A 26,276-nucleotide genomic window follows, 5' to 3' on the forward strand; every position below is an offset into this window, starting at 1 on the left:
AATACTTTCCGTCTTTTACATACACTTCATCCATCATTTCCTCCTCTTTTATGTTCTGACCAATAAGCATCTCCCTGTTTTATCTCCAAGTTATATTTCTTCTCTTCCTTCACCTTCGCTTACTCTTCCTTTACCTCTGGTTCATCACTTTCTCTTCTTTTACCACCAAACTATTATCCATATTCTGCTTTGCCTCCAATGTACCCATTTCTATTCCTTTACCTCAGGCCTATCCTCTGCCTCCTCTGCTTTACCCACTGGCCATCCAGCATACTTTCTTCCATTTCCGACCAGTCCATAACTTCTAGCTTCACAACTGTTAGATCCACTTACATTCCTTCTGCCTTTCGTCCACTTCCATCTTCTCTAGCCTCTATGTTCTCTATTCTTTTCGGTCCATTCCCCGCCTCTCCACCGCTGGCTTCCTCTGTCTCTGCTACGCCACTGTCTCCCTCCCTACCCTACTAGACACTTAGCCATGCCCTCTTAGCTCCACTCTGGAGACCACCTGATGTCTTTTCATTTTCAGCAGCAAAATTTATCAACTTATGACCTCTGGCCTCCACTGCCACTCCTTCCTTTAACATGGCTGGTCACTGACAACAGGAATGAATTATGGGCCAGAATACCAACAGCGGCCTGAGTGTGGGGCCAAAAAGTCACAAGGAGTCAACAAGGGCCTGGTGGGTTTGATTTCCTTCCTGACTGATGTTAATAGACCTTTCTTTCTATGTGGCTACATGGGCATGCACGACATAAAAGGCATACTTAGCATCAATATAGTTACCTTTTGTTTCTTTTTAGCTCCAAAGTGTAGGGCTCTTATGAGAGCTATGGACCTGGTTTCTGGACAGACCTATCTGGAGAGCTCTGCTTCTAGGACTTTCTAATGAGTTATTACTGCATACCTGGCCTTTCAGAATTCCTGGTCCATGAAGCAGCTTCTATCCATAAACACTTCTGTGTCTGGATTTTCTAAAGGCTTACAGTCAGGTCAGGTTGAATAGACTTAATGATTTATATACAGTCGTGGATAAGTTTTCCTATCGTACTGGGGAGCAGAGTGGCCAGGTTTAGAGTGGGTACTGCCTTTCAGTTATCAAGTGATATGATGTGGTATTTGCCCGGCCTCCCCGAAGTAATCAATATCTATTTGTTCAAGTAGATATAGCACAGTATGGAGGGAACATAGAGGTAGGCTGGCCCAGGGTAAATTTTTCAACCTCCTGTAAAAGGTCACAGGTTGCAGCCCCAGTTTGCAGGCAAACTGGCCACCCTTGAGTTATACGATCCAACTCTTTGGAAAAGTAAGCTATTGGTCTTCAGAAACACCTAAATTTTGAGTTAGTACTCCAAGACTCAACCTGTCTTTCATGTCTAAAAAGATCAAAATGCTTTTTTGGTGTCCTTTAAGAGCCTCATATAGAGGTATGGCCATGAGTCTAAAATTAGGAATCCAGCCATTCCTAGGGATCCCCATAATTGCCTTCTGGTGGTGGGTAAGGCCACACTAGCTAATGCTCCCCTTCGATCTGGCAATAAGTTTTTGTCCTTTTGATAATTCAAACAATAGATATTTTATCATTGATTAGTTAAGAAATTTACACATTTCCCTTGGAGTCTTTATATCCCCCGTCTGCCAGAAAATTTAAAATGAGGGTTGTATTGTGGTCTGAAGCTTCCTTCGTTTTACTAGAAATTCATGTCATTCACACATTAGAGTAAGACTCTCATTTAATTGGCGATCCCTTAAGTCCTTATTCTGACAGCTAATAGAATCTAGAAGAGCTCTTAGGTCCTGTCATTTCTGGTGGCTACCAACCAGTTATGTCATCTGGCAAGTTGATTTATGGGAAGTTCCTTCCCCTACCCTTCAAGGGGATTAGGACATTCTTATCTCCAATGACCCTGTTGTTTATAATGTGTACATTGTGATGGAGGGGTATCTTACCCATGGTTGTTTTCTTCCAGCAAGTGCCTTTCTGAGCCTTGATTGATTGCTGTTAAGTGCTTCTGTGAACAGTGCAGCTTGCTATCTCATGTCACATTTACGCCTCAAACACCCTTTCAAGGAAGGTGTATGGGTGCTTCTTGGGTCCTTGTTTCGGGCTCCTTCAGGCCTCGCATAATGGTTTCTGCTGGGAGTGGGGCTGGCTTGCCACAGGTGAATCCCATGCGCTGCTGTGGGCATCCATATGCACTTGGGTGTTGCTGTGGCCTGGGCTAAGCCCCAGGCTGGCTTTGAAGACACCAAAGCTGCAGTAGGAGCCCAGGGCAGGGGCTGAGGTGGGGGGGCTCCCAACCCTGGTGCTGTCTGGGCCTGCTGCTTACTGCTGATGGGTTTTCCACAGCATCTTCCTCAGAGTTCTCCCTTCAGTATTTGCAACAGCTACGGAGTAAAGTGCAGCACCTGGAACAAAGCTCACACCTCAGCATTCTCTGTTCCTTCACTAACACCAAACCCCTTCTTGGCAGAAGCTTTCAAAACTCACAGGCGTAGAGATTCTCCATCTTTTTTAGCATCATCTCAATAGGATGGAGCCCACATATACAAATCTCCTAGGCTGACTTTGGTCATCTAGATCTTCAGGAATTTAACCCCTGGGATGAATTGAATACCCTGGGGATACTGTTCCTTTCTGACTGGCAAGGAAGGGTCCAGGGTTGGAACTGTGGCCCTAGAGGGATTGTTGATAGAAACCAGGTCATTACTGGTAAGAACTCCCACTTTCTATGGAGGGGGAATGATAGGAGCCAGATGTATAAATGGAGATCATCATCGTTTGGCTCTGACTTGAGCAAGACAGGCTTTTTATTTCATTTGAAGGGTCTTCCTTCAGAACCCTAATTTTAGTGTAAGGACCCATTTTCGGGTCATTTTGCCCCTCACTCCAACTGATATTGGGGCCCATCGGTGTTACAAAAGAAAACCATTTTGCTAAATATTGACCAATTTTGAAGAATACATCCCAAAAAGACTGTAGTCAGGTATACCATTCATCATTTTACATGGTTATAAATCTGATTATAATACAATTGATAAAGAAATTTGCCCTTTTCTGTAACATTACAGTAATATTTAACATTTTAAGAAAACTAGATTTGACAAAGCTCTCATGTAATATCCTAAATAATTTAAATTTTTCTTTTATTAGAAGAGAGAGAACAAATCTTTGGGGACATTCTAGGGCTCACTGAAATAACCGAAAGCCATTTCTAAGTTAAGAAAAAGTCTCATTTTAAAACCTGAACCCTGGGAAGTTTGTCAAACATACTTGAACAAAATGATCATGTATCATTATGCTTCATTTACCCAAAGTGACAATAAAAGATAGGTCACCTATTGTTAGTAATACTTTAGGTCTTAGGTTAAGATGACCAGGTTAACAATTTCCCACTTTCAAGCCAGTTAATGTGGGGGTCCGGTACCTTTAGTACAAAACAAACCCCCACACAAAACAAGACCGACACACATGTTAATGCAGTAGATTGAGTGTTCTTCCAGACAAAGAAATCCAAGACTCTGGGGCTCCAAACCAAGGTTTGGGACTCAAACCAGACTTTTGAGGATCTCAGCTATTGTTATCTTTCCTTCACTTGTCTCCCTAGAGTGAGACTCAAACCCATGATCCTAGCCTTAGGGTTTTAATCCAAGCGACTGGGGGTGGAATTCAAACCCACAATACTCAAGAAAATTTTCAGACAATTTTGGCACAGGTACATTTTAACAAGGTCACTCACCCAAAAGACATCTGATCCAGGAGCTATTTCTTTTCTCAAAAGTGAAAGTAGCACAGAGGAGCCTAGAGCACTGTCTTATGGTGGGGAAGCAGAAACTCAGCAGCAAGCCTCTAGACAAACCGGTTTAGGGGACCACACTTAGCTGGGGCTACAGTGCCTCAGGCAGGCAGTCACAGGACTGCAAAATCTCTTCATAGTTACCAAAATTGTTACCTAGCAAGGACTCGCTGTCCAACATGCACAGAAACCAATAATACTATGCACCCAGTTTCAAGAATAGTAAGGCGCTTTATTTGTGAGTCAGCTAGCAAGAAGACAGGAGGCAAGAGACTCAAATCTGTTTCACTGATCCAGGGTTCAGGGCGGGATTTTAAGGGGCAGCATTTTAAGTGTTCGCAAGTGTTACCCCTGAGTGGGGTTTCACTTGTTACCTGTGAGTGGTTCATGGTTAATCGTGAGTAGTGTTTCACAAGTGTTACTCGTGGGTGATGTAAACTTTGTTTCCAGTATTGAATTAGTTTGATCTGGTCTATGGTTACAGTAGCAAGGTGCAATGGTGGGCTCAAAGCTATTTTGGCACTTTTCCCTCAGCACCTCCCTGACGACTCCAGATGTATCCATTCTAGAAGTCATTACCCACACCTGATGGACTTTTTTTCCTATTTCTTTACAACCAGAAATATGGCTGCTGTACTGGGCTAAGCATTTGCTGGAGCAGCCACACACAGTAGGAAGCAGCAGCTCTAAAGAAACTCTAAAAGGCCTTTAGCTTGAAACATTGTCCCCACTGAGGCTTATAAAATGTTATTTTCAAGGAGCAATGAATTCTAATTGGGTTGAGAATTGAAGTTATTGAGGTTATCTCAAAGGAGTATCGTGTAAACAGGAATTCTTTTATTTAATTAATTTCATTTCTACCAAGAGAAATGACCCCGAGAGAATGGGGGGGTGGGGGGTGGGAATCACGAATTCATTTTTCTGAGACACTATGAGGATCAGACTGTCTAGGCCAATAGGGGCCCACACGGAAGATTGGCGATGGGACCATGAGCACACGGAGGATGAGGGGATCTTATCAGAAGGGGTGCGAGTGGATAGCAAAGAAAGGAGGGATGAGAGGACACTAAAGGTAAAACTCAATTGCTTCACAATTTCAAAAAGTTCAGGTGTCGACCTCTGCACAGGTTCATTTCTAGTAGGGGACGCAAAGAGCTCATTAAGAATATTTAATCACACAAGGCTTTATGTCATTCTGACATTAAATTTTACTTTCTACGTGGCTGAATGTTCAAAACTCAGCTGTGTTCGCTGAAAAGGAGCAAAGCTGACACTGGGCCAAAAAGTTTAGGACCACAAATAAAGTTCCATAGCTAGTGCCTCTATACCACATCACCCATCATTACCTGTTTCTCAGATGTGCTGAGAGGTAGGACACTACCCAACTCCAGAGAATCATTTCCATAGTCTACAGTTTGAATAGCATTCTCTAGAGTTGAGCAACATACAGGTTGCACAACTATACACACATCTTGTGCCCCCTAATGACCAGTGAGGAGAAAGGGAGCAAAGATAGACTAATTCAAGAGAGACCTAATGCGTAAAGGGGGTGCAGCTGAATATGCTCCAAAATAGGAGCTCCAGATGCTGGCAATTTCTTTCATCAGAGCATTTAGGCCACCAGTAGACAGACTCAGCAGCACCTTGGCACCACAGGTTGCCAACAACACAGGGCACTAGGCAAAGTGTCAAGGATTCCAAGGACATGCTTTCTGACTTCTCCTCCTAAAGTTTATATACCAATTGAATTGCACGAATGGGTTTGATAAATAGAAAGAAAAAAGTCAGAGAAAAGAAAAAGATATATGCAGGACCAAGCTATACAGATGGAACTAAGAACTAAAGGATTTCAAGGAGCCATATCTGAGGGGACTGAGGAAGTGAGTTTAGCCATGCCTGGAACAGAGGTCAGCCTTAACTAAAGGAAAGAAGAAAAGGAATATTCCAAGCCATGCAGAGCAGATGGGGCTGGCTCTGGGATAACACATGACCCCATTTCCGTAGCTCCTTCAGTGGGTGGTCAGCTTCCGTATTGTGATTTTCCATACCCAATTCTTTTGTAGTACACAAATGCTCATATTATAAGATATATGGACATAATCCTCATATTGTTAAGTCGTGCCCTCTTGTATCAATCCTCAGGACACTCTGAAACTTTTTTTTTGGCAAATATGAATAGAAAGAATTCCAAATTTTAAAATGTCCCAAAGAATGACAATTCGTGTCGAAACAGGTGAACTAACAATCTCTAATTTGGACCAGCAGATGTCAGTCTTTGTGCAGCAATCAATCTAGCAGCCTCTAAAGACTTAACAAGACAAATGAATTCAGGGTTAGTATGAATTTTCCACAGCAGCCCACAGTCTTCAGATGATTTTATTAGTACACAGAGATGCTTCAAAAAATCTTGCAGTCACTACTGGTACACACATTGAACCCTATTTGTCGAATGTCCTGCACTGCATATAAATTTGTGTCAAGAATATTAGATCTAGCAGGGCTAATCAAAGGAAGACCAAAAACAATTCTGTTCCAGGTTTAGGTGGAAAGAAGGTGGGAGAGAGAATAGCTGCTGGTTTCATACTATCAATTACACCTGTGGTGAAAATAATTGTCTAGTTTGCAGAGCTTTCTCCATCTGGTGAAGGCATATTGGAGTTCATGACCACATAGTCAAACACACTGCCATATTTGTGCCATACTTAATATGACCTTAATGGGCTGGGGGAATTGTTCCCCATTAATTTGCTCACCTGGATCTTCTATATCATCCCACATTCACTCCTGTGGGAGCACTGCTGTCCTCAATGGCTTACCTCATATGCAATATCTTGGGAATCCAATCAGCTTGTCATTCACCCCTTCCAATGACTCCCCATATCACTTAAAATAAAATGTAAATGCTCTGCCATAGCCTGTGAGGTGTCGTGTGGCCCGGCCCCTGCCTATCTCCCATTACTATTACCCTATCCACTCCACCACCCACAATGGCCACTTTGCTATTCCAAGAATAAACCATATGTATTCTGGGTCTTTGCACTCACTGTTCACTCTTCCTGGAACTTTATTCTTAGAAATTTTTGCCTACTTGCTCCCTCACTCATTCAAGTGTCTGCAAAAATATTGCCTTCTCACAGAGATTGTGCCTGACCATTCTAAAATATAACCACCCACTATCCAGCAAACACGAGTTCACTCTATCCCTTCACTCTGCTTTTTCTCTGTAGTCTTATGTTCTCTGAAATTATGTATATTTCTTTATTTACTTGTTTGTAACCTGTCCCCCGTACTAGAATGTAAGCTCACAAGGGCAGGGATCTGTCTTGCTTACCTCTCTCCCCCATGCTTAAAAAAGAGTCCCTGGTGCACCCACATCAGTCTCACAATAAATATTTGTTGAATGAATACATAAAATTCATTCTTTTATACCACAGTTGCTTTTCTATTTCTCCCATGGCACTACCTTTATCCTAGTCAAATTTCAAAACTTGGGAGTATTTTTGACTCATCACTTTCTCTCATGCCTACATTCAGTCATTGCAAAGATCTTTCTATTCTTCCAAGAATCCACCTCCATTACCCCGCACCCTATTCCCACAGACACTACCTTTGACAGCTGTTTTGTCATCTCATACCAGGACTATCATAATTACTTTCCTCTGGTATTTCTGCCTCCGGTTCTCCCTGCCCGTTACCACACCAGCATAACGGTCATTGCCTTCAACAAATCATGACCTCATACTACCCCATCCCACCCCGACAACACACAGATCCCCCAACAACCTGAGTTCAGAAACCATCAGAATAAAATTTCCACTATTCTTCTATGCAAATCTTTTCCCCTAGTTAGCCTGGTCACTCTGTTTCCTGGTTTTACTTTGCCATATCCCTGACATTGTGTACACTGTTCCTCCTACCAGAAACACCCTTCACTCATTACTCTGATTAACTCTCTGTCCTGTTCTTCATACTTCAACCCAAACCTTCCCTTCTTTATAAAACTCTAATGACCACTACACACCATAATACTGTCTCTCACCTCTGCCCTCTTGTCTACATCACTCATGTGGTTCTAATTATTTAAGGCCTTAACTTATCTAATGCTTTTTCACACACACATGCACACATACATGCACACACACATACACACACACATATTCATTTAACTTTGCTGGGCATCCTACCCACCGCCAAACACTACCAAATTGAAAAAAAAAAAAAGTGTTATCACTTACTCTCTTCCCATTTAAAATTACAGAACATAGATTCTATAATTGGTTCAAGTCCCTACATTTCAGAATGAATAAATTGAGTTCTAAGGAGACTAAGAGACGTATTAAACAGCATTTTACCAGGCCTGATAATCTGACTTGTGTCTCCTGTTTTAGAATGACCCTCAGTTCCAAAATAATACATTTACCATGAAGTTCTTTTTTTCCAGACAGAATTTGATAGAATATGTGGTAGTTCCTCTCTCCAGGCTGCTGGGAAATCACTCGGGACTTTTCAAGCAAATCTGCATGATGTGAAATTGATAAAGATACATACGTAAGTGTTCTTGCAAAACTTTAAAAAAAATAATCAGACGCTGGGATGGTCACTTACAGATGTTGATGTCTGCAGATGACAGCTTGCCTCTGGCACAAAAGTGCATCCTGATGAATTTGCCCTAGGTGGACACAGAACACAGTCTCCTATTGAAACATCCCAAACAGTTGCATTGACTTCATTACACACTCACAAAGTGACTACTCTCCTAAAAGATTTTTTTCTTGACGTAACATGGGTCTGAGATAGCATGAGTCAATGTTGGGAGGCAGCCAGAACAATCATTAGGACTAGCAGTGGTCTTGGATTCTAGTCTCAGACCTGCTGATCGCTAACTGTGTGTTCTTGTGTGCATTATTAAATCTCTCTGGACCTTGGCGCTATTATCTAAAAATGAGAAAAATAATATCTGCTTAGCGTATTCCTTCGTTTATTCAAAAAATGTTCATTGAGCATCTACTATGATCCAGGAAACTTGCTAGGCACTGCAGATACCACATTAGAAAAATAGATGTGGTCCCCACCTTTCTAGATTCTACATGTAAGCATCTAATGCCAGGGCTCTAATGTAGAAACATTTGACATGTCTTAAAATCCAAAAAAAAAAAAAGCTAGTTGCACCAGAGTTTAGTGAGTAAGAGAAAAGGAGGCAGAAAACAGAGTCTGAAAGGTAGACAGGCACTAGGCACCATCTCATGGAAGCCATAGGTGCCCAGAAAGCAGTAGGGTTCTAGTATATGTGTGCTCAGGAAATGCTAGGTGGTTTTAAGCAGAGGACTGATGTGATGTGATTTATGTTTCAAAACATCAGTTTGGCAAAAATAATTGATGGGGTTTCTTTCCTTCTTTCTGAATGAAAACCCAAAGACAGGATCTAGTAAGGCATAAAGGCTGCATGGAGGCAACAGAACTTGCATCAGAATGCCAGATGCAGCCAAAGAGGCAGGCCAGTGGCAGCTAGAGCTTGTAGGATGAGGGTGTTGGTGCTGGGCAGAAGCAGCCTGGTGGAGGTCTGCCCATGCAAGGGAGGAGTCAGAGTAGAACAGCAGCCTGGCAAGGGAAGGAGAGTGGCTACATACAGGGGAATTGAGCAAGGAAGTTAAAAAATGTAGAATAATGGGAGCCACATACACAAACACATGTATATACATGCACATGTATGTGTATATATATGCACATGTATGTATATATATGCACATGGACACTTATACACATATACATATATACATAGTACACATATATACATAGTATTAATTGAAAAAAATTGAACCTGGATTCTTTCGAATTCCTTTTCTCTCTTTCCTTCTCTCTTCTTTCCTTTCTTCCTTGCATTCATCTATCTTTGTTTTTCTTCTCTACTTCATTCTCTTTCCAACTTTCTTCTTGGTTTTTTAATTGCTTTTTTCCCTCTTATTTATTTTTCTTTCCATTCAATAGTCTTTTCTTTTCTTTACTCTCTTTCCTTTCTTTTATTCTTTTTCTTTACCTTCTTTTTCCTCCCTCTCTTCCTTTTTTCTTTCTTCCCTCTCTCTCTCTCTCTTTTTTTCCCAGCAGAAAATCCCTTCACATTCTAACAAATCTCAAATCTAGCAGTTGTTTTATGGACCCACATTAGCACCTGCTGTACAGCCAGACATTGCAAGTAGATCTAAGGCCTTGGATTGGAAACTATCCAAATAAACAGGAGGCTATTATTTAATTACACCCAGAGATGCAAACAGGAAGCCTTCTGCAAATTTCCTTGTAAATTATATCGTGGCTCCCTGCCACTCATTCTCGGCATAAAATGAATTTGTGAAATTAGGGTTTGAAATCCAAACCCTTACTCTAACATGGGACTGCTAGTTATCAAAAGCTACTTTAAAAAATAATTTCTTCCCTTCGACCCCACAAAAAAAATCCCCAATGAAAATTATGCAGGGGTAGAGGTGGCCATAGGCAGGAATAGAAACACTAATTATAGTGAGTGAATTAGGAAGTGCTTATTAAATTGACTTGTTATAAGGTATATAGAAAATTGTGAAGGAGAAAGTACTTTCAACTATTTAAAATGTAATAAAATATAAAACATTATTAGAATTTGCTGGGTAAGCTTTTTAACTGGAGGTGGAAAGGAATTTGAAACTATTAAGATCAATATTTTCTTACTAAAATTGACAAATATTAGAAGCCTCTCAGGTACATATTTTTTATGTAATTTTAATTGTCTTACTGATGAAGTTGGTTAAATTTTTTTGAGGAATTTAATATTATAAACTTTAAACAAAGACCTTCTTTGATGTACTAAAAACTTTTTCATACCAAAATGCTCAGACATGAGTTTTACCATTTGCTTAAAAATTAAAAACTCCCATATACTGCTCAATCATGTTACTTACAAAACGAGAGGAATTGTCATTTCTCAGGGTCTTGGCGTTACCAAACGCTTCCAAGATAAGATTCACTTGCTTGATTTGCTCTTCTAAAGTCCCCTGAGATACAGGTAAGAGAGGTACAGCAGATGAAGTTTTTAGTAGAATTCTATAATGTGGCAAGGCCTCCATCCCCAGGTCGAACTCTGTTCTTGCTTTGATAACCAGTAGCCAAAGCTGCTTCCAAATTTGGTGATAAAATGTTGTTTTGGAAAGGAAGCTTAGAAAAATAGATGGGTGAGAGACTGACTTAATATATGATGCCCCTATGACTACATGTGGGAACTCATTTATTTGCAGAGTTTCTCTTTTGGTTGGTATTGGCCTGAGTGGGAGAAGAAAATAGATATTTACCAAAGGAAACAACGAATACCATAGTGTTTTTTCAAACTTCATTCCATATATTTACCACCATTGTTAATCTCCTTCTCTTCCCACCTAATCCTTACAGCTGAAATTATATCCTAAGATAATACAGCAGACTCTTGGCATTATTAAATTACGTTTTTGTTTGCTACCATTTCTAAGTAATCTAGAAGTCCATATCAAGCAATGACTTATAATGGCGTTGGTCTTAAATTTGAATCATGTGTGATCAGGCTGATGAGCCAAAGCAGGTCATCTACACAGCGTGAGCCTGAACGACCACTCAGCACTCAAATTGCAACATGGCTTTTTGTCTTCCAGTCAGCCTCAAAGACCCATTTTATGGGGGGAAGCATATAGTACATGAATTTACAAACACTATATCTCTTGTAAGTATTATGAGTAAACTGTCCTTTAAATAAGTAAAAGGGCTATATGAGCAAAAATTTTTATAGAAGTCTTATGTACTAGGTATTGTGTTATATATTCTTATAAGGCTCAATGGCTAGAATAAACAAACAATGCACATTAGCTACATAAATAAATTAATCAAATTCAGAAATATGGTGGTTGGGAAAGAAATCAGACTAGATTGCTATTTTGATATACTTCTTACTTTGCAAAAACAGCATGAAACACCATAATCAAATTTAAAAAGCAAAATAACAATGTCAGACATGGAAAGATGAGAGGCTCTAATGGGTCAATAAGTCATTGAAAGTAAGCTAAATTTAAAACCCCTAAGGATAAAAACAATTAAATAGAGAGAGAAGGTAAAGTTTTCTAAAACCTGAAATGTGATTAAGCTTGAGGGTACATTCATCAGGCATTTGGGATTTGATCCACTAGTAAAGGAAACGAACTTCTATTGGTGCATATTTACGGGAGTCTGACAGCTCACGGTAGCTAAAGGGATTCAGAAATGTCAAAAGTGGTCATTCAAGGCACTGATGACCCAAGTCTTTAGGAAAGGTGGCTTAGATCTTAAGTGCCTAATTTTCCAAGTGTCTAATTAGTAAATGCCCCTTGAAGCAGATACGAAACAAATTATGTAATTTCGTGTTTTGGAATTATTGGTTTGAAGCACTTGATGATTCAAAGACGCAAAGAAAAAATGGGAAAAAAGACTTTCCTATAATTTGTAATTGTTTTATGGTACTTTCTTCCTCCTTTCTCCCCACAAGTGGGAAGGATAGAGTCTCTATGATCAGTAGGGAGGACAACCTCACCTTTTCTGCATATGAACACTTACCGGCTTTTCCCTAGGCTCACCCATGGTTGCTACGGTGGCAAAATACTGGATAATATGTTTGGTGTTCACAGTTTTTCCAGCACCAGATTCTCCTCTACAATTGGAAATTCAACGACATGATTAAATGGTTCAAATTATAAATGCAATGAAAGTTAAATAATTTTAATCATACAGGCTAAGGCAAGAAGGGAAAGTTTTATGGAAAAATGGAACTTAATATGGAACTTGAAAAAGATGCAGATCTTTAATCAGTTGGAAGAAGGGGAAGGACATCTCAGGGTGGAAAAACAGCATTAGCAAAAAATATGGAATAGAGAAAGATCAATGACTTATAAAAAAAAGAAGACTGTTGCTTATGGTCCAGGTAACAAAAAGCTGAAGAGCGCCTCTACAAATTAGAAGTAAGTCCCCTCATAACAAACTATTCAAGAAATTTTCACATATTAAGGCTACCACATGGCCAGGTCCAACCCTCCACCTCAGAACAGGACCTACCGATCATTTCACCAGGCAGTTGGGCTTTTTTCCCTTTGATAACCAGTGAACTTTGTGAAGTGGAGGAGAACACAGCAGTAAATTTATAGCCTCATCGCCCAAAGCACCATAGGATCAAGGCCTGCCTTCATCTATATGAAACTCCAGAACACAGTCTATCCTTTCTGCAAAGGGCTGGACTCTAACTGCTCTTCCAGCTCTAACATTCTGAGATCCTATTATTATTTTTTGAAATGATTGAAGCCTATGAAGAGTCCAATACACACGGTGGCATCCTCACTGCATAAGAAGACCAGGGACTTGAGCATTTCACTGCCTCTTGAGAATCAGCCTATTCTGTCAGCCACCATGATGACAATTCCTCTGGCCAGCCAACACACTGACCATTTAAACTAGCATACAATATGGTATCACTGAAGTCCTTTCCTTACTTCTTTCTCACCCCCTTTCTCTGTTCCTCCGAGCTTCACCATCTTTTAGTTCCCCAAAAATGTACCTTGGCCTGCCCCAATCTGCCTGCCACAACAGCTTGTTATCTGTTCCATGGTCATCCCCATGGACTTTCAGTTTCTCTTAGCGAGTCCAGAGACCTTTTAAAGTGATTATTTGGACAGAAAGCTCTCTCCATCAAGATGATTAACAGCAGCTTGTGTACTGTGGGTTCTAAAACATCTCCTCAAATGATGGAGGCAGCCTAGCTGGCACCACATTTCGAGTAATCACTGACTGAAGTGTTATGAAAATTTCCTGAGTATCTTATTCTTTCCTAGAATGTATTCTGTATCTAAAGAGCAAACAAATTCATAGATGGCAAATTTATATTTTATTCCTAGTGAAATGTAGGTATCTTTTTTCATTGAGACACTCACCGCTGGCCAAAAAGAAAAAGCAATACAAACACTTACGTGAAGAGTACAGACTGATTCTCTCCATCTACAAAAAAAAGAACAATGTCAGACCATTATTCTGCCAGAGCTTACACATATTGGTATGAACTTAGTCAAAATTTCTTTGATTCCCTTTGAAGTCAGACACAAGGGAAGGAATTTGCTCTATATCCAACTAATGGTTAACTTTATTTATTTATTTATTTTTTTGTTGCTATTTTAAACCTTTTAAGAAGCATAGTGTAATAATAACTACAGACAAACTTCTTTATGCCAGAAAGTCTAGCAGGTACTTTATCTAATAAAAGCGGCCATCAACAGGGGGCTTACTCTGGCCTGGCCACCAGGCCAAATGCCTTCAATGCATTATCTCACTTAATTTGATGTGTGAGCTAATCGTCCTCACAACCCTAGGAGGTAGGCTCTATTTTGCTCATGTTTTAACCAGAAGAAAAAAGGAGACTTCAAGTGATTAGGGAACTGTAAAGGCCAAGCTCTGCTCACAATGCCGACATGTCTCTTAGTGACATAGAGAAAAAGTAGATCAGATATTTTTACCTTTCATTTTGTAGGGCAGCCACTTACTGTGAAGCATATCCTGAAAGGCGTTATCAGCAACAGCGAAGATGTGAGGGGGTGCCTCTGATCGCCTCTTCCCTTTGTAGGCAGCCATGACTTCTTTCTGATACACTGGAAGCCACTTGTAAGGGTTTATGCTCACACAGAAGAGACCAGAATATGTCTGAGGGACGTTCAGAAAAGATTACAGAAAACAGGTTAGAAATACTTCCAGGTTTGTCAGCTCTTTCATTGTCAAATATTTACTTATAAAGGAACAGAAAAGAGGAGAGCTTTTGGATTTTTTCAGAGAAGGCAGTTCTAACAGGAAGAGACAGAACCGGGTTAGTGTAACAATAAAACCTGGAATTACCTTTGATAACTACTAACATGTCAGACAGGATGCTAACTGCAGACCAGCAGATTTCAGCAGCCAGCTATCAGGCATTTGAGTCCAGAAGCGAATCTGTGCCTCAGCTAGATTAGGAACGTGACGTTTCAGGCACTGAGGGGGAATAGCTCAGGTGGGTCACTCAATCAATGGAATGATTGAATTGTGGCCACAAAAGGTACGTCTATGTCAATCCCCAGAATTATGATGTTATTTAGAAAAAAGGTCTTTGCTGGTGTAATTAAGTTAAGAATCTCAGGTTGATAGCTGGGTAGGCCTTAAATCCAGTGGCTAGTGTCCTTGTAAGAGAAGACTATGTGAAGACAGAAGCAGATATTGGAGTGATATAACCACAGGGAAGGTTAATAGTAACCAGAAACTGAAAGAGGCTAGGAATGCCTCTCCCCTAGAGGCTCCAAGAGGAGTGTGAATCTGCTGATTTGATTTTGGAATCTGACCTCTAGAACTGTGACAGAATAAATTTCTGTTGTTTTAAGCCTTCCACTTTGTGGTAATTTTGTTACAGCATCCCAGGGAAACAAATACAGTCACGCAGCAAATCAGAGAGCCAAGGGGCAAGCTGGCTGCATGTCAAAGCTTCTGTAGTAAATAATGGGTGCCTAGTGCCATCATTTGAGCCTCACCTATTCAGTGCTGGTTTTGCCGTTAGATTCAAAGTAAATCAGAGAATCTCAGCAACCAACCATTACCAATTTAATGAAGATGGAAAATAAATCATTCCATTTATTGAGCACTAACTAGGTAATAAGTTCTAACTACATGCTTTACCTAGATTCTTTTGCTAAATCCTCCAAGCTACCCTGGAGAGACAGGCATTATTTACTGATAAAGTGATGTCAAGAAGATAAGAAGCTTAACAACTAGTAAGTGACAGAGCTGACATTTGGACACTGGTCTATCAGGCTCCAAGTCTCATGCCTTTAGCATGACAACTTGTGGGAAAGGATATTAATACTGACAAAATGGGGAAATGCTAAGATAAGAACACATCCTAGTGACATTCCTCAAGGATCATTTCCATGTGACTATGCTTAAATTCAACAATATCTTTTCCACCCAAGAGAGGGCTGTGACATCGCCAATATGAGTGCCGACATGATATTTTAGCACTAAAGCAAATTCCATACATATATCATCCAACGTTCATAGCGCCTCTTCAGAGTACACAGCACAGATGCTTCGTGGAGGTGAGTCAGCATTGCCATGTCTTCAATCATGTCAAACTCTGGAGGATTCATCTGCTGGACTTCCTCCTCCTTGACACATAGACTCTGCACAGAGAAAAATATAAGATATATTTCCCTGTTTTTTCTATGTTCATTTATCTTGCCATGCTTTGGAAAGAACTTTCAGAGTCAAGAAAAAGGTGCCTCATTAGAGGATGGGCCCAGAAGAAGTTAAGTCGACCTTAAAGTAAGAAAAAGGTGTTCATCCTGCCCAAGCTTTCTCCTTGCCCAAAGATAAAGTTTTAAAAAGTGTTTTTGTTGAACTAAAATTTTCTAAATTGAGTGCCCTGATCTTGTAGCTCCCACTGACTCTGATTGCCTCTGAGAGTATATGCATCCTATTATACGTGATCTGGCCCCTCTACAGATATCTCAACATATCCTGGAGGTTTAGAAGAAGGAATCTGGAATAAAAAATCAAGGAGGCAGACTCGTCCTTCTAGACTGACTTCAAGACCTAGCCACTTTCTCAAAACTTCCCCAACTTTCTCAGCTCATTTTTTGTCTTTTACCATATATACAACCTGTACTATGTAGACATCATTAACCCTTGTGCATGTTTTAATAATTGACTATGTTAGAATAATTTCCCTGCTATATTGTAAGCACCTTAAGGAGGAGTTTTGGTGTGTCTTCTTCTGTAGTTATTAAAGCACCTATCAAAATGTTAGGGTCATGTGGGTTCTCAATAAATACTGACCTCTTAATTAATATGGGTACATTACTACTACCGAATAGCTGCTTAGAGTTGCTCTCAAAGTTTTCTAACACCACTTCCTAAAGCTCTTTTGTCTTAATGAATAAATATTGATATCAACCGATTGCTCCATTTAATCTCACTTGGTGATGGCTTCTTCTTCCAAGGCTCTCACACTCTCTGTATTTTTGATCCAATTCCTACTCACAGTCTCATTTGACATTGTTCTAACAATATTATCTTTTCTTCTGAGTCCCTTCGATTTTCATATATGAAGGACTCCTGTAAAACATAACCAACATTCTTCCACAAGTATTACTCTACACCCACTGGCTTTATTGCCTCTGTTAAGACCAATAACGACTGGAAGTATAGTCATGTCTAACATCAGGAGGAGGAAGACTGGAGCCAGGGAGATGCAGAGAGGGGCTGGGGGGAATGAGATCTCCATTACATGGTGGAAGGACAAACAGGGCAAAACAAACCACCTTTATACTCCTCTTTCTACATCATTAACTTACTGCTTTCATGCTTTTCATCCTATGATTTCTTTTGAAAATCATAGTTGTAACTACATTATCTTACCCCTTAAATACTGCTGAAAGACAGCAGTTAGGGAAAATGTGCTCAGAAGAGCAAGCCTCCCATCTGGAGACCTAATAAAATTGAGCTGGATAGCATCAAGAAAGTGAAAAGACAACACACGGATTGGGAGAAAATGCTTGTGAATCATATATCTGGTAAAGGGACTTGTGTCTAGATGTATAAAGAATTTCTTACAAATCAATAGCAAAAGAGAAATAAATCCAAAAAAGGCAAATGGTTTGAAGAGATATTCTCTAAAGAAGATACACGATGACCACTAGAGATGCAAAAAGATGCACTATCATTAGTCATAGGGAAATATAAATAAAAAATCACATTGAAATACTACTTCATACCCACTAGAATGGCTATAATTAAAAAGATAGATACACGGCGGGGGGCGGGGGAGAAAGAAAAGTATCGTCAAAACTAGCACCTAAAGGGATCCATGTCAATGAAAAACTATTGTTGAAAGGCCAAAGGTGTTGACATACTTAATAGTTACTAATAAATTAAATTGTGTTGGGAAATTAAAAAAAGATAGATAATAACGTATCAGTGAGGATAGAGAGAAATTACAACTCTTATACATTGCTGGTGGGGATGTAAAATGATGCAGCCACTTTGGAAAACTTTTTGGCAGTTCCTCGAAATGCTAAACAGGTGAATTACCATATGATCCAGCATTTCGATTCCTAGGTATACACCAAGAGAAATTAAAACATATGTCCATGCAAAACTTGCATATAAGTGTTCATGGCAGCATTATTCATAATAGCCCAAATTCCCCCCTTAATTCTGTTAGCTAGTTGTATAAAATCTACCTAATTTGGGATTTTTTTAATGTCTAGATACTGTCAGAAAAGCATATTAAGACACTATAAGTAGTAGTTTATGAGTGGCTTCCAGAAATTTACAACTCAAATGGCAACGCTTTAGAGGATAAATTGTCCAAATACAAAGATAAAGGTGTAAAAAAGATAAACTTTCAGATAATGATTATACCTGTTTGTTACAGGATGTTATAGAATGTTATGCAGTTGGGGCAGAATTGAAGGAGATTGGAGAAGTGAATATGGGCAGGGACTCATATGTAAAACCTCAAGGAAGTGTTCATCACAGTCAGGCCAAGAATAGGGCCCAGCTCACTGCCATGGGCCTGGCAGGCAACCTGAGGTCAATGGTGTAGGTGACGGTTCTAAGAGTGGGCTGTCTGCTCAGTATCACTCTGCTCCTCTGAGTGGCTTGGTGATAGGGAAAAGGGTTTGGAGACTGTCATAGCCTCATTGCACCTTCCGTTTGAGACCCCTTACAGTCTAGTTTATGCTCCAAAATTTGCCCTTTCCTTTTCTTTAAAAGGTCATAAGTGACCCCCTAATTCTGAAATGCAAGGCTTTCTTCAAGCCCTTAATCTTTTTCTGTAGCATTTGACATTACTGATAGACCATTCCCTCATCTCTTGGCTTCTCTGACACTGTGCTATTCTTATTCGAATGATCTATCTCTTTCTTGATCCTAGAACACAGTTTGCTTCATAGCTCCTTAGGTCATCATTGACTCCAGGAGGCATCTTTAAAAAAAAACACTTGAAACTTTGATGAAAGAAGTGGAAAAAGTCGTGAGTTCTAGAACCAATCATCTACCACTGGCAATCAGTTTACTATGATTTACTCAATGTTTGCCATTAAATCTTTGATAGGAAGTGGTGGAGCTTCTTAAACATGAATAACTTTTTCAGAGTGTATCAGAGGCTTTTCTTACTCCAAGTTTTTAATTAAACTGTTAGTGAAAAGACATTTAATTATTTGATTAAATTGAAAACCTAGTCATTCCTGAGATGGCATAAAGATTCCTTTACCTTTCCATCTGTTGTCTCAACAATTATTTTGCCATCATCTCCACTTCCTTTAAACGTGGCCTCAACGTAAGCGTTCTTGCCATCAGGAATCCAGCATTTTTTCTTCTCTATAGAGGAAAAAAATGTGGATCATAACTATAGTACTTGTATGCAATATATGTCAGGCAGTTTCATACTTATAGATATTATCCTGTTTCTGCTAATTCTGCTTGTTGACTTGGAATCACCAATATAGGTAATTGTAAAATTAGATAAAATCGTAAAGGGTCATCCTGAAGATACACTCACACAATGACTCAATGTAGGAACAAGAAACATTTCAGCAAACAGAGATTGGGAACATCATAGGCCATTTTGCTACAAGAAAGTTACCTGTCAAAACCTTAACCACTCCTCCCAATCCCAACATTTACCTCCTACACACAACTCCAGGTCTTGGATATGTGCATTGGTACTCTGACCCTTTTCAGATCTCCTCCAAAAAACTTCACTCAGAAAGGTCTGGTTATAACTAAATGAAAATTTAGGTTAGTGGTCGTGTCTGTTCTTCAGGGTTTCTTTAGACCTTATTTATAATTTTGGAATGAAAGCCTGATAAGAGAATTATATAGTAGAATTGGAGGAAGGAGGATTGAGGAGAAAGAATATAGGTTACCTTTGTCATGAAACATAACTGGTTCATGTTATTTTTTTCCCATATATTATTTTTCTCTCCTCAGACTCCTCATTCCCTGACCCGTCACTAAGGAAAGCAGCTCTCCACATTCAATAAGGGGTTTCTGATTAAATGAGCCAGAACTCTTACGAACACCTAAGGCAGCTTCTCTGGCCTCTCCTTCTCAAGAACCTTCTCAACTTCTCTCCCACCCAAGGCAAATAGCCAGGGAAGATGAATAAGAAACATACATTTAAAGGAAAGCGAGTCTTACCAAAAGCTCACAAAAATCCCTTGTCACAGCTCCTCAAGTAGATAACAGGAAGGGGAGAGGAGAGCATTTGGTGGGGAGAGGAAAAATATGAACCCGTGGCTAGGAGATGCACACGGGTTCAGAGAAAGCCTGCTGCAACCACTGATGGTAACACCAACTTTGTCACCACCACCCTAATACGTGAATCACAAAAGCACGAGAGGCCTCATTGCTGCCAGACAGGGCCCCCACCAGATGCTCTCTCCAGAGGTTGGGAGATGGACCTGGGGACAGAGTGTGTAAGAAGGAGGTAAATTTGGGGCACATTCACCCGCCTTCTTCCACCATGCTTGTCTCTGCAAAGAATTTTGTTGCTCACCATCTTGACATCACCATTTACACTGGCTCCTTTCCCCATTTCCCTGATTACAACCGATTTGCCACTAAAACTGCTAGGCAAGAGGATTTCTGTATTCTTATCTGACTGATTTTGCATTTGCTTCTACTTGTCTTTTGCATTCTAAATACTGAGTTTGCATTGTATTTATTCTTTTGGTCTCATTTTGCAAAACTGGATTTTGCTTTGTGTCATGTCTATGAAAATAGGCTTGTTTATGAAAAGCACCCATTTCACCCCCATTTTGTGTATTTAAGGCAAATACACTGCATTTAAAACTAAATGTTATCACTTGAAAAAAAAAAAAAACATGGATATCACCTGGCACAGATCCCCCTACCCCCCCTTTTTTTTAGAAAAGGAACCTGAGAAAAGAGATTAAGAGAGGTGTCTGTAGACACACAGCTCATTAGTGACAGTCATTAGAATACTGACTCTAGGAATTAGATCATCTACCTCCTTAAACCAGAGCCCTTCCTTTACAACATGCTTCCTCTATCTTACATGCTCAGCCTTTTTTCCTCCAAATTTTATCTCAAGGACTGGATTTAACACCTGCCTCATGATTAGCAATTTCTTTCGTCACCCCTGGAAACAGTGAGAGAGAAGAATTTTTGGAAACCCTTTCCTATCTAAGGCCCAGCCCCTAATGGGGATGTTTTTAAAGATGAAGTAAATGAACTCAGTCAACTTTTAATTTTTTGCATTCATGAATAATTGCAGAGACAGATATGTAGACAGCAATGGATCTGAGTCAGGCCACCTGGATTTTATTTCTGGCTTTGCTAGTAACAAGATATAAAGAATGGCCTCATATTTTTGGGCCTTAGTTTTTTCCTCTGTAAATTCAGGAGGTTTGCCCATACAATTTCATATATTTAGGTGATTAAATATCTTTTCCAATATAAAGGTAGCATGTTTATTGGAGAAAACTTAAACAGTAGAGGAATGTATAAAGAATTTTTTTTAAATCATCAGTGATGGAACTCAGAGATAACACTTTTAACTATCTGAAGCATTTCTTTCAAGTCTTTTTTCTATAATACTGCTCAAAATTGGAGTAATAGTATATTTAGTTTTGTAGTTATTTTAGGGAGATTATTTACCTGTCCTAATATAAAAATCACCTAGATTTGGCTTTGGAATGATGTCTTTATCTCTAACATACTTCCTTTCTGATACCCAGCAATTATAATAATTGTATTATAATAATGCATTGTATTTGTTCTTCACATTTATTGTCTCATTTGGTCCTCGTGGAAGAAGGTAGGCAGAGCAAGGATTAGTATCCCATTTGGCAGAATGAGGAAACCAAGGCACAGTAAGGAGAAGTGATTTGCTCTAATTACACAGCTAGAGAGGATCAAGGACAGAGAATTTGAACCCAAGACTACATGTCAAATACCCTTATCACACTGCTTTTGGTTAGCCCAAGGCCAAAAAAAAAATACTCTATTGTCCACTAGCCCAGGAGGATGAAAAACTGTAGGTGAGTCTCTTTCTGCTGCTGCTAGTGCATTTCTATGAAGAAGAATTATTTGGCCAAAAAATAAAAAATAAAAATAAATAATAATAATAATAAATTATGTGGTCAATATATTTTAAGTAATTATTTACAGTGCTGAGTCTACTAAATGTATCATCCAATTATCTCTAATGCTTTGGCCCGATTTTGACTTTCTCCCTGGCACAAATCCAGTCTTGTCCCTTGTTATCTAAACCACCTGCGATAAGCGTCTGCATGACCGGTTCTGACCTCGGGGATAGTTCTGTTATTGTATTTTATTTGATGGATTATAATTAGCTACTCTAAAATCCAATCACAGTAATGAAACCCAACGACTTGAAACTGGGAACTGATCCAGGGCCAGTCTATGATGGAAATAAAATGTCCTACATAACTGGCTTGAATTCTAATTGGTCATATTAAAGCCTAATGTTGACTAATTCTGAGTACTAGAACAATACTCAGTCTGTATTTATGGTGCACTGTTGAATAATTTTAGAATTAAGATATGGAGGTGGCTTGGTGCTAGATCACACTGTGAATCTGACTCCAAATTTCCAATTAACTGAAATTTGGAAAATGGCCAAGAGAGAGGGGAAAATATATGATTTATTTAGAGATTTTCATGTAGCACTTAGCCTTTATCTCAAGGCTAAATCCTCATTAACCTTTGTTTTTCCCTGTAACTACCAAGAAATTATTAATCAGGAGGAGCAAGTCTCCCAATTATCTTTTGTTAGTGTTGGCTGAGTGACCCTGCTGACCTAGAAGACAGCCAGAGGGCAAAGTTCCAACATTAGTAAATTCTGAAGAAGATCAGAGACGACTTCTATTTCTCCTGCCTTCCACAGTCTTTTCCTTATTTCTCATTTACAGTGTACAAACTCCAGCTACAGTCTAAGCCTCAGGCCCCTCTCTCTGCTATAGCATTCACTGACAACTAAGAGACTTCTGAGAAAGCCTTTATCTGGGGCTACTACTGGGGGTGTCTGCATTATAATATCACTTCCTGGAAGAGTAAACTTTTCTTGGCACCAAGCCAGGAGAGCATGGGCTTGGGCTGCCTCCCAGGTCCTCCCTTCTTCTCTGCAAGCCTCCATTCCTACTCTGGACACTCTGAGTTCCTCTATTGCTCGGTCAGAGATTCATAGAGGCAGATTACATCCCAAGCAAATAAGTTAGACTCCAGACCTGGCGACTCTTCTCAACCAATCAAATATCTCAGTTGCCACCTGGAATCAGTAAAATAAAGTGACACTAGCAGCCACTACAAGTCTTACCATCCAAGGCCGTAGCCTGTAACGGAAGGAGCTCCACTTCACTTGTTCTGAGGAAGGTTGCAGCCTCTCCAAGCTCTGACGGATCCATCCTTCTTAAAGTGATCCACCCAAAAAGGCTTAGGCCTAAAAGTGAGCTGAAAGGATTCACTCTACAGAAGATAGGTACAGGGGGAAAAAGGGGAAATGAGGCAACAGGCATTAAAAAGAAACCATTCACTATAGATGGACTAAAAAGTGTTACGTCTTCTTTTTAACTACCTCTCTTCCTCCTCTTTCTCTGCCATGTCTCAAGTTTATGACAAAATTGGACTCCAGGACATCTGACTCTGGCGGGGCCAACTTGTCCACTAGGCACAGAAGGCAAAGTGCCTAGGGCCCAGATATCCTTAGGAGCCCATGAAAATATTTTAATTTTAATGTCTTTTAAAATCAGAAGAAGTCTACGGCTACCCTGAACAAGCCTGATCCCATCTGATCTCGGAAGCTAAGCAGGGTCAGGCCTGGTTAGTACTTGGATGGGAGACCACCCAGGAAGACCAGGTGCTGTAGGCATAAAAAATAAAAAAATAAAAAAATAAGGGATTGTAAACTGACAAGGTCCTTGCAATCTGTGAGGTCAAGGATTGTCTCGCATAAAAAAAAAAAGAAAGAAGAAAGAGTAAAATTAGAAGAAAAAAATGGTATTATATATAATAATGAATCAAGCCTGCATTTTATTAATTAGTCTTTATACCAGCACAGTTGTAAAATCTGATTTTTAATATTTTTGTGAAGAATGAGGCCCACCAAGATAAAAGTTTCTAGAAACATAAAGGTCATAATGTAGTTGTGAACCACAGTACTCTGACCTTGGCAGGTGGCAGAACGAGCCAGATGGAGTAATGTCAAGTTGTGAGCACTAGGTCCCTTGCTAGCAGTGGAGGAAGGGCTTACAGGTATCTAGATGCAATCAAGTAGATGGAACATCATAGTCAGGTGATGGTGACAGAGGGGAGAAAGTTATTTAGACAGATGATCAACGTTAGAGAGTAAAAGAATGAAAAGGTGAGTATCCTGGCAGAGATGAGTGTCTGAAAGCAGATGGTGTACAAAACCACTGGCAGACAGACATTTAGGAGGCTGGCCAAGCACAGCAGTGGGGAAGCACGTGCCGCAGGCAGGAAGCAGGTTGTGTGGTAAAAGGAGTGAGCGGGTGTGAGTAAAGGAATTCGTGGGCTCAAATGGCACGTTTCTAGGCTTGGAGGGACTGTTTGTTGAGCGAATCATCAGGGCTAAATTCATTCAGTGTTCATTCGATACCAAAACTTTACTTATTTTATCTTTAATCTGCACACTTTACATTTGGTAACATGGAGGAAAAGAAATGTCATGTGGGCCATCATGATCTGAAATGAGAGGTCATCCTCTCTGACAAAAAAAAAACAAAACAAACTAAGGCTTTTCCCTCTCTGCTCAAGTGTGCACTGCGAGTGTTATTAGCCCCATTTACAGATGGAGAAGGTAGAGGAAGACTTGCCAAGTTTGCTTAGCTCTGGTGCCCCACTCGAGGACTGAGCCGTGGTCCAGCCCCTCCAGAATGAACTGTCTATTTCACATGTGGGTGACAATTAACACACCTAATAAAGTGATGTATTTCCTTGGATTGATCTACTCTTTTCTTCATGGTCACTTGGATGTGTCCAGTGACACCACCTCTGGGATCTAAGAGTGTGGGTTAAAGCAAAGACTAGTGGTCCAGTCTAAGAGATCATTTTTTCTCTTCTAGGAAATAGGCATGCGACTTGTAGGTTCAGTTTCCTCACCTACACAATGCAAGGACTAGTTATAATCTATAGCGACATTTCCTGAGTCAGAGAGGAGAAAAGGTATTTGAGAGAAGCACAAGTATTTGAGCAAAAGCCCAGACACGGCACTGAGGGTAGCCTTTCCCAGGAGAAAAAGATGAAACTGAACTTTCTGCCGGTGAATATGCTGATTTAGGAATAATAATAATAATAATAATAATAATAATAATAATAAACACTTGAATAGATAGAATGGAGCAACACAAAGGAAAACTCTGAAAGTTAGGCAGGGACATTTAGAAAAAGGCTGCAAGAAGCATTATAGACTCTGGGCAGAGACACGAGGAAAGCAGTATTTTAGGAAAATGGCTCTGGCAGCAAATTCAGGGTGGATTGGAACAGGGAGAAGCCGTAGTCAGGGAGACAAGTCGTGAGTCTGTACTTGTGGGAGAACTGAACTGTATCCTCCCCCTCCACTATATGTGGCTTCCTGGTGGCTTGCACTCAGTAGACAGAAGGGCTCAGGAAATAGATTTTGGATATAGAAGATATTAATAAATGTGTATGTGTGTCTCTACGTGTGTGTGCATATGTGTATACAAATTTCCTGGAAGAATCCCTAAGAAATGGGTATCTAGGAAGCAGGAACAGGATATGGATGGGAGAAGGAGACAGTTACAGTTCACTTCGTACCATTCCGATCTGTTTAAATTTTTGGCATGCACATGTACTTTCATAATTAACAGATTTTTAAAAGTAGTTCTTATTATAACATTCAAGGATAAAAGATCACATCAAAACATAGAGCACACAGCTGTGTAACTCTCTTTGCTAGTCTGGACCACTTAGCATATTTAAAGGTATACAGGAAACAGTATGTGCAGAAGGCAGCCCTAGACAGGAGAAAACTGCACATGCCAGGAGTACAGAGGACCTGGCAACTGCCTGGAGTAGGTAGCTGAGGCCAAGAGAAGGACCCACCTGAGCGAAGGAAGGATCAGAATCTTCTTTCCTCCATGTCCTCCTCCTGCATCCATTAACCCAATGCCCCTACTATCCTCTGCGTCCCTTTAGTTTCGAGTTGCACACATGGCTTTAGAACTTTTTAGAATAACCCACTTGTCACAGCAGAGTTATATCAACACCTTAACGAAGAAAATGAAAGAGCCAAAATTCCCAAAAAAAGTAAACAAATTAACCTTGCCAGCAAAATAAACAGGAATATATTTTAATCATGATAGAGAAAAATAGATGAATACAGAAGCAAAGGTAGTTCTTTTAGAAGGATAAATGAATCTATATATTGA

General features: G+C 39.9%; 1 protein-coding gene and 1 pseudogene across 1 annotated transcript in view; one reads left to right on the forward strand and one right to left on the reverse strand.

Annotated features, from left to right (window-relative positions):
- MYH15 (myosin heavy chain 15) overlaps positions 1-23,285 on the reverse strand; it is a 123,001-nt gene extending 99,716 nt beyond the window's left edge. The window contains exons 1-9 of the mRNA XM_039856949.1: positions 23,186-23,285; positions 19,094-19,200; positions 15,855-15,998; positions 14,343-14,499; positions 13,776-13,803; positions 12,376-12,469; positions 10,725-10,817; positions 8,404-8,467; positions 8,219-8,314 (exon numbers count right to left, since the gene is read on the reverse strand). Coding sequence (XP_039712883.1) covers positions 8,219-8,314; positions 8,404-8,467; positions 10,725-10,817; positions 12,376-12,469; positions 13,776-13,803; positions 14,343-14,499; positions 15,855-15,998; positions 19,094-19,200; positions 23,186-23,273 — 871 coding nt within the window. The 5' untranslated portion in view covers positions 23,274-23,285. The remainder of the gene's footprint in view (positions 1-8,218; positions 8,315-8,403; positions 8,468-10,724; positions 10,818-12,375; positions 12,470-13,775; positions 13,804-14,342; positions 14,500-15,854; positions 15,999-19,093; positions 19,201-23,185) is intronic.
- A 338-nt stretch (positions 23,286-23,623) lies between these two features.
- Positions 23,624-23,737, forward strand: LOC120598237 (uncharacterized; annotated as a pseudogene).
- The last annotated feature ends 2,539 nt before the right edge of the window (positions 23,738-26,276 follow it).

The sequence above is a fragment of the Pteropus medius genome, unplaced genomic scaffold (assembly GCF_902729225.1).
Source record: "Pteropus medius unplaced genomic scaffold, Ma_sr-lr_union100, whole genome shotgun sequence".
Classification (NCBI taxonomy): domain Eukaryota; kingdom Metazoa; phylum Chordata; class Mammalia; order Chiroptera; family Pteropodidae; genus Pteropus; species Pteropus medius.